The sequence below is a fragment of the Pseudorca crassidens genome, chromosome 16, assembly GCF_039906515.1.
Source record: "Pseudorca crassidens isolate mPseCra1 chromosome 16, mPseCra1.hap1, whole genome shotgun sequence".
In the NCBI taxonomy this organism is placed as follows: domain Eukaryota; kingdom Metazoa; phylum Chordata; class Mammalia; order Artiodactyla; family Delphinidae; genus Pseudorca; species Pseudorca crassidens.
In genome coordinates, this window is record NC_090311.1 from 9560560 (window position 1) to 9575027 (window position 14468).

The 14468-nt window shown below is 50.0% G+C and overlaps 1 protein-coding gene across 17 annotated transcripts in view; it reads right to left on the minus strand.

Annotated features, from left to right (window-relative positions):
- Positions 1–669: 669 nt before the first annotated feature.
- The window catches only part of TACC2 (transforming acidic coiled-coil containing protein 2), a 205304-nt gene continuing 191505 nt past the window's right edge, over positions 670–14468 (minus strand). For all 17 annotated transcript variants that reach the window (XM_067709185.1, XM_067709176.1, XM_067709184.1 and 14 more), the window contains 5 exons: positions 11244–11287; positions 5120–5280; positions 4795–4901; positions 4282–4402; positions 670–1225 (listed from right to left, as the gene is read on the minus strand). In XM_067709185.1, coding sequence (XP_067565286.1) covers positions 1160–1225; positions 4282–4402; positions 4795–4901; positions 5120–5280; positions 11244–11287 — 499 coding nt within the window. In that variant the 3' untranslated portion in view covers positions 670–1159. The remainder of the gene's footprint in view (positions 1226–4281; positions 4403–4794; positions 4902–5119; positions 5281–11243; positions 11288–14468) is intronic.

Below are 14468 nucleotides of genomic sequence, written 5' to 3' on the forward strand. Positions count from 1 at the left end.
GGCATGGAACAGACTCTCAGAGCCTCCAGAGGGAACAAACCCCACCTACACTTTGATTTTGGACTTCTGGCCTCCAGAACTACGAGGGGGTAAATTTCTGTTGTTTAAGCTGCGAAGTTTGTGGTGGTTTGTTACGGCCATCCTGGGAAACTGGGACACCTCCCCTACCCCTTCACTGCCCTTATACACCCACCCTTCAAGCTGGGGTCCCTGGGAAAGTTAGGAGCAGTTAGGGAATCTAAGGCAGACATATCCCTAACCTCCAAAGTGGCTTAATTACCTGAATAGCCACCGTTTCCTATTCCTTTGGAGAGGAATGGACATTTCAGGGTTGATCTGCACAGACTAAAGGAATGAACAGGAAGAGTGACAGCCTGCTACCTCTTTGAGCCAATAAATGGAAGTAGATTTTGCCCCCCTAAAGTCCAAGAGAATTTGTAAAAACAAAATTTAAGTTAATTTAACATACTCAATTATTTAAGTAGCAAGTCAATATTTCTCAATTGCTTCATCTTACAAACACAGCCACGATAAACAAAGGAAATGTTATTTAAATCTGTGGACAAAAAAATGAGCCCAGACAGAGAAGAGTGAAAGGCCAAATCTGATATGATTTAACAAAGGTGAGAAAAGACCCAACCTTTCCCAGAAAATAAATCACAGCCACACTTATTGCCAAGATCCAAAGAAAAAAATTTATTTACAATAGAGAATTTTATTTGAAACATGCATTTTCTTTTTTTTTTTTAAACAAATCAGCAAATGCAGATCAAGTTTACACTCCTTAAGGCAAGAGTCCCTTTGCAAGCTGTACATGATCATATTAAATCCAAAAGCCGCTCACCCTGGAAACTCATGTACAAAGGGCAAGGCCAAGGTCAGCGATTTGTCTTTTATTAGAGAATCAGACAATCTCCCTGATACAGGAACTCTGAGGTCAACTTGCTATGAATTATACTAGGAAAATGCAAACCAATAGCAAGAAATTCTGATAGTGTCCTTAGTACTGCATATAATCAAATCAACTTTATTTAGAAAGAAAATACAGTAGTGCATACGAAAAAGTGAAAACAGAACCTGTCCACATAACCAGAGGGACAGCAGTGTGCCGACGGTCATATTGCACGCAGTGGTCAAAGTCCAAACATTTGGTTCAAAGTTAGCTTTTCCCCATTTTGGCAATCAGTTCATCACAAATCTTGGTGAGTTCTTCTATCTCTTTATTCTGCAAATGAAGACAAAAAAAGAGGTTGTTTGAAATCAAGTCAATCAGAATGGTCACTGGGCTTTTTAAGAGGAAGGGGTCCTTTGGGCCACCTGGTCCCCCTGAATTTATCCAAAGCAGCAAAAGAAATGACCTGGAGCCAAACAATCTACATCCCAGCTGTAGCTGTGTGACCCTGGGCAAGTTACACAACCTCTCTGAGCCTCAATTTTCCTTATCTCAAATGTGTGGTTAATAACATCTGTCTCTCTCAGAATTAAATGAGGTAAGAAATATAAAGTTCCCTGCACAGCACATAGTAAAGGCTTAACTAGTATTGGTTCTCTTCCATTTATTTGTCTCCATGGATGTGGGCACAGAAGGATGGTGGCTTTTTTTGAGAAATGCCACCAGAGGGGATAAGCAATTCTACCTGGATGGGATCCCTAGCATTATTCAGAGGATGCCAGGTGAGGAGGTGCTGTGGATACAGGGCCCGAGGAGAGAGGTGAGGGCAGATGCAAGACGTCTTCAGGGGCTCCTCAAGTCACACCTTGCCCGTCCTCGGAAGCCCCGTCAAGAGGAGTCAACTACGTGTCATCTCGCACCAGTGATCCGACAACACTGTCCATTCTCCAGGGACGGGGATCAACGGGGCGATGCCTCCATCTGGACAGCAGCGGCTCTGCTCTCAGATGCACTAAATGTTGGGCCTGATGCTCATCTGGCTCAGCAGCCAATCCTGAAGGGGCCTCTCCAAGGGGGCGAGATCTTTCCAGTATCCCCAGAACATTGTGCAGCCAGCTTTTCCTCGAGGTCCCCATGGAAGGCGAGTCAATCACAAGCCTGTGCCCTGAGGCTGTACTGAGGCCCTTCCCCAGAAACCCTGGGGCCTAAGACACCTTCCAGCCCGGAGCCACATGCCCTGTGTCCCAGCTGGGCTCCAGGTGCCACTCATCACTGAGCCGGTGCCTGGGAGGAATCAGCCCTCCTTAGCAGGGGAGAGGTTCGGTCCTGGCTACAGCCCTGCCACCAGCCCCGCCGGGAGAGAGCCCCACCTGGAACATCCCCTTGGCCTCGGCCCTGGCCCGTCTAGCGTTTTCGGCTCCCTGAGGCACTGAAATGCCGGTTGGAAGATGGGGCTCTGCATGGGCTGCAGGACCAGCCACTAATCCTGAAATTACTATTATCGCCACTACTGCCACTGCTGGGGCTGCTAACAGTGATTTTTCATCTTATTGGAGCACTTACCACATGCCGGGCACCATGCAAACCCAGCCTAGGCCCTGTGGTCGCACTCTGTGCTCACTGCAGTCCCTTAAAGGTAGCCATTATTATCCCCCCACTTTTCAGTGAGGAAACTGAGGCTCAGAGAGGTTAAGCACTGTGCGTAAGGTCACACAGTTGGTCAGATGTAGCAAACCTGGAATGCAAATTCAGGTCGGCCTGGCTCCTATACAGCTTGGCTATTTTATGCATTAGGCATGCTGAGAGGTACTAGCAGACCCACTAGCTATCAGTTCTTGGAGGTTCTCCAAGCTCTGTCCTGGCACCATCAGCCCACCGCCCAGGAAACTGCCCCATCGAGGAGCTCAGCGCACTGGGCAAAAGTCCCAGCTCGCTTTATCAAGTCCCGACTGGGTGAACTGCCCAACGCCGTCACCTGAGAGCTGCCCTGGGGGGAAATCATGCTTCTGGATCTCTTGAAAACAGAGACCACCGTCTCCATATCACTTAGAGCCATTTAGCGAAGAACTCATGTGCTTAACCCCTTCTTCCTGAGTCTTAGTTTAAGACAAAACTATGTCTGCAGATACATTTGTATTTTTTCTGTTATCCAAAACAATGCAAATCCAACTGGCTTTCTCCTTGTCTTTTAGCTTGCCAGAAAACCTAGCATCAATCACCTCCACTTTGCGACCGTAACCATTTGAACAGGCCGGGTGCCTTGAAAAGCACCTCTCCTGACCCTGGTTTTAGCTCTATTGATTTAGCTAATATCAGGATGCAATTTAAACACCATCGTACCCTGATGGAAACAAGAGGGAACAATCTCAAACCTTCAAGATCTACTGGTTCAGTCCTCCGACATTACAAACCTAGAAACCGAGGTGAAGGGTCAGGCCTGCCGAGGGTCAGGATGGATGGCAGGGAGGGGCAGGGACCTGAATCTCTCCCTGACACCATGTAGGTGATGTGGGAGGTGGTACCTGCCCACTGCAGAGGTTAGCACTGCTTGGCCCAGAACCCCTGGGGACCCCAGCCAGCCGTGCTGGAACCTGGATGGGTGCTTCTAGGGGAGCAGAGGCCATTTGGGAGACACCCTGGGCTCCTGCTGCTACCTGCCTATAAAGTGTCCTCACCAACGCCCATCAGGACCCCAATGCATGTGAAGTGCTGCTGCCCCCGGCCACTGGGCCCTCAGATGATCCCATCCTGGGGAATCCTAAGGCTCAGTAAATCAACTAGAATGGGGGTGCATGTCTGCAAACACACCCAGGGAGGAAGCCTGCCTGGCGCACACTCACTCAGAATCAGATTCACAGCACCCCTGGGTGGAAGGGGCTTCTCATCTGGACACCCAGGGAGACGGTGTTTAAGGTGGTCCAAGCACTTGACTGGAAATCGGGAAATCTGGGGACAGGCTGAGGGACCTCAGGAGGATCCCACCATCCGCGAAAATGAGAGGACACCTGGGGGCCCTTCTGACCCTGACGCTGCCCATGTTCTGCAGCAGGCGGCTGCCTGGTGGGTACCATCCACTTACTGGTAAACTCGCTGGATGCAGGGATTAAAGTACTATGCCTGGCACACTGCAAGTGCTGAGCAAATATCTGACGAATGAACGCTGAAAAGGAATGAAAAATGGCAATTCCCAGAAAGGCAGAAAAGAGGCCAGCCTCAGGGCTGCGGTAACCTGGATCTTCCAGAGGGAGAGCGAGGCCATGCTCATGAAGCATGAACTTGTCCCGGGAGTGCCTGACATGCGGGCTGTCCTGGAGCTGCCACGGGCACAGGGAAGCCTAGCCTCTGTGTGTCTCAGTGTCTGGCCAGCCCGGCCCGCCTGGGCCTGTTACCTTCTGCTCCAGCGTTCTTTCCAGAGCGTCCACTCGAAGCTGCTCCTTCCGCAGGCTTGCCTGGTACGCAGCCTGTTCCTGCTGGGCCTTGCCCCGGACCTGGGCGATCTCAGCGTTGGCCCTGCAAGAACGGCGTGGGGATGGGGTTCAGAAATGACCACCCTTCCTCGCAAATGCCTCCCGCTTTCCTTCTCCCAAATCTGGGTAGGGGGAACCCCATCACCTGGCTCCAGCTCTTTCTAATGGGAGCTGGAGCACAGGAGCCCATGAGAACCCCCACGCTCGTGATGCCGAGGTACTTCCAGGGGGTACCCCGGAAATTACAACACGCATCCCTTATTTATCAAGATGGATGCGAATGGAGAGTGCACTCTCATCCTGAACTGTATTGAAAAGCACAGCTACAATAACCACCCTGCCCAAGCCGACGGCAGGGGTGCCAGGAGCTCCCAGCCTGCCTCGGCCGGGGCTGCTGGGGGGCCCTTGGGAGCAGACCCGGGGTGGGGGCATCACCTGTCCAGCTTCTCCTCCGCGTGGACCTTCAGCGCCTGGTACCTCTGCTCTTCCTTCTTTACTCGGGACAGGTACTCCTGCGCACACTTCTTCAGCACCTCTTCATTCTGACTCGACAGAGGACAGGGGTCGAGGCCACAGAAGAAATGCCGAGGAGGGTTGGGAACCCCAAGCGCCCTGGGACGCGGGTGTAACCCTGGACAGCCAAGTCCGAGCACCCCGGCCTGCAGGGACGGCCTTCCCGAGCGGCCCACAATCCTCCCAGCCCGCCCCACCTCCTCCGTCCCACGCGTCCCTCCCGCTCTGCCCGCGAACCTCAACACACCTTGCGGAAGCCCTCCAGGACCTCCTTCATCTTCTCGTATCTCCTGAAGAGATCGGCCAGAGATTTCTCCACCGAGTTCAGGTCGGCCAGGGCCTGCTCCTTCTCCAGGACCAGCTGCTGGACCGTCTGGTGGGAAACTGACTTCTCCCTCTGTTCATCCTCTGGCAGGAGACACGGGAACAAAATGATGGGGCCCATGGGTTCTGGACCTGGTCTCTGGGGCTGGCTGAGTCCTCAGATGCAACTCAGCCTGACTAGCGAGCAATCTCAGACCTTGGCTTTTGGTTGAGACAGACCCACTCCCCCGAACCCATCCAGCTCTAAAGGAACAAAACCCACGGGCGCAGCATCCCAGACCTGGGCCTGGGCAACATTAGATGGGATGGAAACGAGCCAGCATTCTTTAACCTGATCAATGCAACCCTGGAGACCCTGGTGATTCTATGTGATTGTCCACAGCACACAGACCGATCCATAAGGTAAGAAAGAAAACGTTGCTACTGAATTTTGTGTTGGTCCGGATTAAAAGGTGCCGTAGATTGAGCTGTGAGGGAGGGAATCTCCCTTCTTAAGTGTTATTATTAAGCTTAAGCTTAAGTGTTATTATTAACCGTTTTAAGAAAAACGGTTTCCTCGTCCTTAAAACATCCCATGAACCCAAAGCCCACATAATCATGGCCCTGAAATTCTACTCCACACAAAAATGGACATTTCCTTTGATACAGCAAGTATCTTAACTCCCAGGAAAAGGGAGCTATTTCTGTCAAAGTGAGTTTCCCAGTTATGCACAAAAGAATTAAATTCTGGCCCAGTTCAGAGTGGCTGATCCTGGTGAAATGGACTGCTTGGTGGGCCACTGCAGGCGAATATGCCTGGAACCCCGTGAAAATCCCTCATATTGATGGGAACGGCTTTCTCTGGCCACTCTATAGAAAAGCCCCTCGACCGCACAGCGCTCTCTATGCTTTGTATGCCAATCCATCATTGGTCTGGGTGGGCAAGGAACCACTTGCTCTGAACCGTCTGGAACTTTGCTGACAGCAGAGAGTGGCGGGGGTGAGGGGAAGCCCCACTCCGAGCTCCTGTCCTTCCTTGGCCCCAGGTCAGCTGGGAGGGGTGCCTGGGCCGCAGGATGGACAGCAGCTGTAAATGATGACACAGCCATGGTAAGAGCAGCGGCCAGTGTACCGGGCTCTTGCACATGTCGGGCACCGGACCAACTGTTATCTTGATTCAATGCTCCTAAGCCACTTCCAGGAAGTCCAAACCAGGTCACCCCACCCCAGGGGCTTCCCTCTGCCCTGGAATAAAATCCAAACCCCTGCCCACATGCTCTGCTCTCAGCACTGCTGCGCCTCTGCTGGGAACGCCAGCCTGGAGCTTCCCGCCTCGTTCAGAGGCACCGTCCCTGAGCCCGTTTGGGAAACGCCTCCTCTGAGGGGCCCAGTGGTGGCCACTCCGTATCGTGAAATCAGACGTGTGGGTGTGCACGTGTGTGTGTGTAGAAGGCACACTCCCTGGGAGCAGGGTCCTGAGTCTGTTCTGTCCACTGCTCTGTCCCAGAACTAGGACAGTGCCGGACTCACAGCACCTCAATACGCGCCGTGCAGCTGGGCAGTGAATGAATGAGCACAGCCTTGCGGCAGATTTCTAGTATCCCTCCGACAGGAGAAGTCGAGTCACTTGTTCACTGAGGACGCAGCAGATCCAGATCCAAACCCAAGGCTGTGCTCATAACTGCATCTCCACGTGAGCCCCTTAGGGATGGACCTGGAAGGATGTAGCTCCCTTAAAAGTGGGGAGAGGGCGCTTCCCTGGTGGCGCAGCGGTTGAGAGTCCACCTGCCGATGCAGGGGACACGGGTTCGTGCCCCCGTCCGGGAGGATCCCACATGCCGCGGAGCGGCTGGGCCCGTGAGCCATGGCCACTGAGCCTGCGCGTCCGGAGCCTGTGCTCCGCAACGGGAGAGGCCACAGCAGTGAGAGGCCCGCGTACCGCAAAAAAAAAAAAAAAAAAAGTGGGGAGATGTTGCTTTGGGTTCTTTTCCCTTAGATTCCCGATAGACGGGCATCTTTCTGTATCCTGACGTCAGGCATGTTCTCGGGTGGGGGAGGAGGGAAGAGCACGGAACAGGGGACCACATTCTGGTTTCGGCTCCAGCCCTGACCATAAGCTTGCTCGTAAGTCCTCCCTCGAGGTCCCAGGGCCTCATTTCCAAAATGAGGGGCTTCTCACACACAGATGGCTGTGCCCACCCAGCAGGGTCCGATTCAGTCAGTCTGGGGTGGGGCCGAGGATCTGCATCTGTGACAAGGTCCCCAGCGATGCTGAGGCAGCTGGTCCCGGGACCACGTTTGGAGAACCACAGGCCCGGAAGATGCCTGAGGTCCTCATACCCTGCCTCTCAGAGATCTTGCTACCAGGGCAGAGGTGAAGACCCAGGAGCCAGAGTCTGAGAGTCCACATTCCAGACCTGGCTCTGAGACTTCCCAGCTGTGTGACCTTGGGCAGAGGTTTTCAGCTCTGTCCTCCACACCTGAAACAGGGGATCCCAGTATTTCTCTTATGGCATTTGGGAGAAGATTAAATATAAAGCCCTCAACACATAGTAAGAAGCCAGCATCAGTGACCCGTTATCAGCAGCATCATTGCCTCCCCCCAGCTGGTATGATGTCAAGTCCCAGTGACCCACGAAGGGGGAGCTTTTTAACATATGGCAAGAACAGAACCGCCAGCAATCTGTTTGCTACGTCTAGACTCCTAAAAGAAAGGGCGTTACAAAGTTCCACCAGTAACCAAATGCTTGTTTTTATTCTTTGAATTTTAGCTGCTTCCTTAGTTCTCGGCAAGCTGTACGATGCACATTCTGGGCTGGTTCTACGCCATGTATACATTTCCCTTGGCTTGGTAAAGGAGCCATTTATCAAACGGAGTCCATCTGATTTCCTGGATCTGAGATTAGGCCGCCTCAGCTTCCTTTCCTCCCCCCATAACCCTTGTAAAAATAGAATTTCCCTGTTCCTGGGGAGAGAGGGAGGAGGAGAGAATGCTGGAGGAGGAGAGAATGCTTCACACATCTTTTTTTTTTTTTTTTTGTAACTTACAAATGCTGCTAGGTGCTTCAAAGCAGGAAATCAGCTCAAGACCCAAGATGTTCTATAGACACAACAATAAAACAACGGCCCTGGAGATGTTCTGGCTTTTTCAGGCGGAAACACTATTAAACCATGTGGGGAATGCAGCCAAAACACAAAAGCAAAAGTAACAAAAATAGAAAAACAAACAAACAAATAAGGGTTGCAGTGGGCGGGTGTCAAATTAGGTGAAAAAGCATTTACTTACCAGGCTTGCCTGTTTGTTTTGCAAGCAAAGGGCAAGAAGCAACGGAAAATGGAAGCAAAACAGATAATCAGGGCAGTTGTTAGGAAAGCAGGAAAAAAAAAAATCAATCGCAACAACCTGGAATGCAGAAAGCACAGAAATCCCTTTTTGTTCTGAATTCTCAATAGTCAATATTTGAACTTAATGAAACATATTCTCTTTAGTAACATATGCTGAGAACGGACTGTGATGACAAGACAGATGTCACACCAACATGGAGCATGTGTGAAGGTTAAACAGAGGTCAGGGAGCCAGGCTGGAGTCAAGGCTAGTGGAAGTTGGGTAGAAGCTGGTTTTAACTTCAAAATGCTATTACATTCACTCTGGGCCCTGAATGGCAAGCTCTCTGGGCCTGAGTTTCCCTTTCCATGAGGAATGGTGGGTGGGTGAGCGGAAATGAGAAGAAAAATACGGGATCCAGATGAGACATATGGGTGTGTTTCCTGCCTCAAAAGAAGGCAGGTCCCGCCCAGAGCTCCAGTGAGCTCCAGCCATGCCGCAGCCCCACACCATCCTCGGCAAGGACACAAGGACCCTGAAACTGACAGTGGCCCTAATCGGCGACCTGCAAGTGACTGATGGATGACACCCACAGACATGCCACCTCTCGGATGAGAACAGCTCTGGGAAGGTGGGTGATGAACGGGACAGGAAGTGAGGATGGGGAGGGGGCGATGAGGAACAGACACACCATGAGGCGCCACCCCAAGTGACAGCACTGCTTCCAGCCAGGGACGCTGGGGAGGGGGTCTCGCAGAGCCACCCGCAGAGTGCTTAAACACCCCCAAAACAGGAAAACGCTGAGGGAAAATTTCACAGCTCTTGAAGAGAGGGGCTCTTAGGCCAAACACGCCAGGTCTCCTGGACGGGGTGGGGATAGGGGGGTGGCATGTGTGGCCTTAATCCCTGGAGTCAGGGTTCCACACGCTCCTCAGACTGTGTCTGAATTGAAAACACTGTTCTAACTACTGTCACCTGCAGCGTGGAAAGCATCAAAGTCCAATACTCTTTCTGTCACAAGGACAGGCCACTATGTCAACTAGAGACTCTGGCTCTGTCAGTTTTCAAGAGGGAATGTCTGCTTCTATCAAACCGCCAGCCGAGCCAGAACATCTGGTTGCTCTGGGCGGCCTGCCGTCAGGACAAAGGCTCTTCAACACTGGACTAAACGTCATTGTCAAAAGTAAAAAATAAAAATGGATGACTGAGACGCAGAAGGATGTTTCCAGATGAGCCATGTAGGTTTGAGTGACATTTTCACGTCCCAAGACTCCAGGATGCGGAAAGGTTGCCAAACAATGTGTATTGGAAGATATAAATCCTTCCTTCTGACCATTTTCAGCAGCAGTTTCAGTTCCAAGGGTTTTTTTTTTTTTTATCTCATCCATATGTATCCATATGTTATACCAATTTAACAGAGGTTTCATTTGATAGAAAGCATACACCATGAGGCTGATCCTTTAAAAAACCCCAATAGGCTTCCCTTGAGCTCTGGGAGAAATGGTCTTTATTATAATAAACCAAAATTAAAGTTCTTTTGAATGGAAGCTTCTTCACTGTTCCCAAGGCTGTGGTCATATTTACCTTGGGGCAAAAGCTAGAGGTGTGGTGTGACATATCCAAACGTTTGAGATGACGAGGGGTCACCTGCTAAAACAGCATCAAGCTGTGGTTTGCAGTAAGCTTATGTCCTTTGGAGTAAAAGGTTTTTTAAAAAACTGCTATCATGGACCTAAGCAAATAAATAAATAAACAAAGATCCCACACCTCGCACCCTGAGTTATAACAGCATTTTTCAATGATGATCATCAGTGAAAAGACTTGGGCTTGGAACTTCTGCAAAAGGCCTTTTCTCACTTTTTCTTTAAAAAAAAAAAAAAGAGGGCTTCCCTGGTGGCGCGGTGGTTGAGAGTCCGCCTGCTGATGCGGGGGACACGGGTTCATGCCCCGGTCCGGGAAGATCCCACATGCCGCGGAGAGACTGGGCCCGTGAGCCATGGCCGCTGAGCCTGCGCGTCTGGAGCCTGTGCGCCGCAACAGGAGAGGCCACGACAGTGAGAGGCCCGCGTACCGCAAAAAAAAAAAAAAAAAAAAAAAAGAGCCAGGTGTGTATGACTTGTAACATGAGGCCTTCTTTTATTGTAGACCAAAGTAATCTGTCAGTACTGGCTGCCAGGGATGCTGTGTTAAGATGGATTCTGAGGCAGTGTCCAACCTCAGTGAGAAATAGTGTTGTGACCAGTCAATAGGGACAGGCAGCTGGACTGCCACGTGTTCTACTGTCCTTGTTCTAGACCTCTGTGTAAAGGCCGAGTCAGGTATTTTTTCACTTGTGTCTAAACTAAATTAGGGTTTAGAGATTTCATTATAGAGATCTGATTCTCTCCCATGAGCAAAAAAATCACCCAAATATCCTAGTAACCAACCCAAATCTCTTTCCCCATGAGGTGGGCCATCCTGGCTGGGTCAAATGGTGGCCATTGAAGTGACAGCCACGGCTTCCCACAGGCATGAATAATTCATGCTAAGGGACACACACGCTGACAGGTGTTTCCAGGAGGTCCCCAGACTCACTGATCTGGGGCAGAGCCACCTTCTGGGATGCTCTGGTCCCTCCCTAAAGGGCTTCATGCTCTAAGAGGAGCCTGAGAGGAACACACTCTGAGTCTCTACTTTCAAAGCCCTCCCCATAGTTCAGAAATCTCAGGGCAGGCCTGAGCCCCCCACCAGTGAGGATACCCACCTATCATCTGGGCGATGGTCTTCTCATACTCGGCCACTATTTTCCTGTAAGAGAAGTGAAAATAGGTTGGAACTGTGACCACAGAATAGTTTTTAATTTCACGCGGGAGCCCATGTGCTGGATATCAACAGCCTGACCACCGTCTAAGAGGACAAGTCTTATGGGTCACAGACTACTAGGGACCCCTCCAACCTCAGCCCTCTTCTTGTACACCCAAATAGGTTCATTTTCCTAGTGCAAGACTCTGATCAAATCACTCCCTTATACAAAACCTTCTGTGTCTCCCCTCTGCCCACTGAGAAAAAAAAATAAGGCCAAACCTTCAGCCTGACAGTCGAAGCCTTCTGTCACCTGGGCCTGATCTTCATCAGTCTTACCTCCTTCCATGCCATCTCGTGAACACAGTGGTTCAGTGAGAACAAATGATTTCTTGTCTGCCCTGAGCTTTCTCACCTCTATGGCCTTGCCCATGTTGTTCACTTCCCCTCTCTCTTTCCACCTGTCATAGTCTGTTTTTCAAGGGCCAATTCAAATGCTACCTCCTCCAGGAAGCCTTCCCTGATTTCTCCTTAGAACCCCATAACATTTTATCTGACTCTTCTTCCAAAACATACATCATAGTACTTGAGTGGAAGCTCCTCAAGGTCCAGGGACCACTTCTTAGTCACCTGTGTTGTTGAGTGGGGGAGTGGCAGGAAACGAAACAGTAGACCTTCTTGGGTAGGCCCAATGAAGAGAAGCTGCACAAAAGCACTAAGATCCCTTGTTTATAAGATTAAAGGAAACTCTCAAAAAAGACTTGAGGGTTTCACCTACATTATCCAATCCACAAGAGAACCAAGAGCTACTAACCTCCAACAGATCTAGGACCTGATTGCAGCTGACCCTGCCTCTCCGAGCTGTGTGATTTGGCCAAGTCAGTACTGGACGCTGAGGGTTCAGCTTACTCCCTGGTCCAGTGAGGATTACCTTAGACCTTGACTTTCGGGCCTGGGGGGTGGGAATTAAATGAAGCTAAAAGCGACAGTGACAGCAGAACACACTCTTGCAAAGGCTAAAGGCCTTGCAGCTGCTGGGTGTCTGTCCCTGGCTTCTTGACCTTGGCCCCAAGGTCACTGCCTCACCCAAGGGCAGACCCACAAGAAAGGCAGCCACAACATGAGTGCACTTGCATTCTCTCTCTGAATCCTACACAGAGACACTTCATGTTTTCTGTGCTTAAACAACCCCTCCTGGCACCCCTGAATCACAGATGATGGATCTCTGAGGCTGCCCCATCTAAACCCACCACCACTGAGGGCAGAGGCGGGACCACAGCAAGTAAGGGACGTGTCCTTTCAGAAGTGCTAGGAGACTGGGGGCCAAAGAAGTGGTCTCCCTAGAATTGCTATACAGGGTCATTCAGGAACCTTTCCAGGATCCCAGGGCTACAAAGTGGCAGAGCCAGGATTCAAACCCAGGTATCAACTCTGGAGTCTTTGTTATAACCCTTCGGCTCCACTGCCTCCAGGCATTGTGACTTACCCCCCATTTTACAGATGAGGAAAGTTAGACACAGAGTTAAGAAACAGATTCAGAGAACCTGCTGTGTAGCACAGGGAACTCTACTTGACTCCGCTGGACAGTAGAAACTAACACAACATTGTAAAACAACTGTATCACAATTTAAAAAGAAAGAAAGAAAAAGAAACAGACTCAGAAGCAGCTACAAAGCAGAGCCTGACTTCCACCTGGTCTGGCTCCAGAGGCTGACATTTAGGGCACCAAAAACTAGTGCCTCTGTGCCAGCCGGAGACACTTGAAATCCCACCACACCAGTTACCAAACAGCACTCCCTGGAGCCCCCAGAGGTACAATTTCTCCCAGGAAAGCAAAAGGAATCAGAGACAAGAACTTTCAGCCTCCCCGTATGTCCTGCCTCCACCTTGAGTGCAGGCAAAAAACCAAAGCCACCCGGTTCCCTCCCCAACTTCCCCTTAGCCAAAAAAAAAAAAAAAGATAAAAGAGATTTTAAAATAATGCAACTACAGGGCCTCAGTTTGAATGTGAAATAGCGCTAAGATTAAGCTCCAGAAGTGATCACAAAAGCTGTCAGCAGAAAGATGGAACTAACAGAAGAGTTTTCAGGAAGATGCTATTTGACCTAGAAAATGGGAGATGATCACCTAAACATTTGCTTATTACTTAAAACGGTAGCCAGGAATATGATTTTGATAATTAGCTCACAGCACTACTGCAATGAAGTGTACTAAAAATGTACAAATTCTTCAACCAATGTTTAGAAATGCATTCATTCTCCTATTCCCACACTTTGAGACTTTAAAATGAAGCTGATTATGTATTCTTGGCACAGTGCCGGACCTTCTGTCTTGTTAAAATGATTGTGGTCGAATCCGTATCTTCTCCTGCAATTGCCTCAGCTCGTGCTGAAGAAGGGCAGGTGTGTGGAGAATGAACTATGCCCCCTCCACCCCGCCACGCGCAGTTCTTAGACCCGCAGCATCTAGAACCTGGACAAGATGTGCTAATCCGGGACGGTCAGAGCAGAGGTTTGGGCCAAAATTGCTTTAAAAATGCCACTTACAATATAGTTTTTGTTTTTTTTTTTTTTTTACAATATAGTTTTAAAAGTCACATCCCAAGGGTAAATTCTAGCCCCAGAGATGGTTTCTTAGTTTCTAAGAAGATGATGAATTGAGAAAGGAAATAAAGGGGAAAAGGCACGTGAGGAGTGAAAGTAAGAGGCAGGCTGCTGGGTACAGTGGAAAGAGCTTGGCTTTCAGAGTCAGAGAGGTGGATTCAAATCCATGTTCTCGTTAACTAGAAGCTCCAGGGCCTCCGTCAAGTCACCTAACCTCTCTGCGCCTTCAAGCGGGGCTGACCATCCCCTCGACAGCTGTGGGGAGAAACAGGCTGTGTGTCTCCAGCCAAAGGCACAGTGCTTGGCACACGGCAGGTACTTACCGTGTGGTAGCTGTCATACTTCTGTGACAATAGGCAGCAAATGAAAATAAATCACTCAGGCGACATTTGGGAGACACACTCAATGTTTATCAATTGAGACTGGTGAAATTAATTACGTTAGACCCTTAAAAGGACTGTCAAGCACCTGCTGAACAAATAGGTCAAGATGTATAAACATCTGTCCAAGTTACGCTACGTTAAAAAAGAGTATAGGGTAATGTACATTTCTACACTCCACTTCTGAAGAAAAATGGAGGCTAC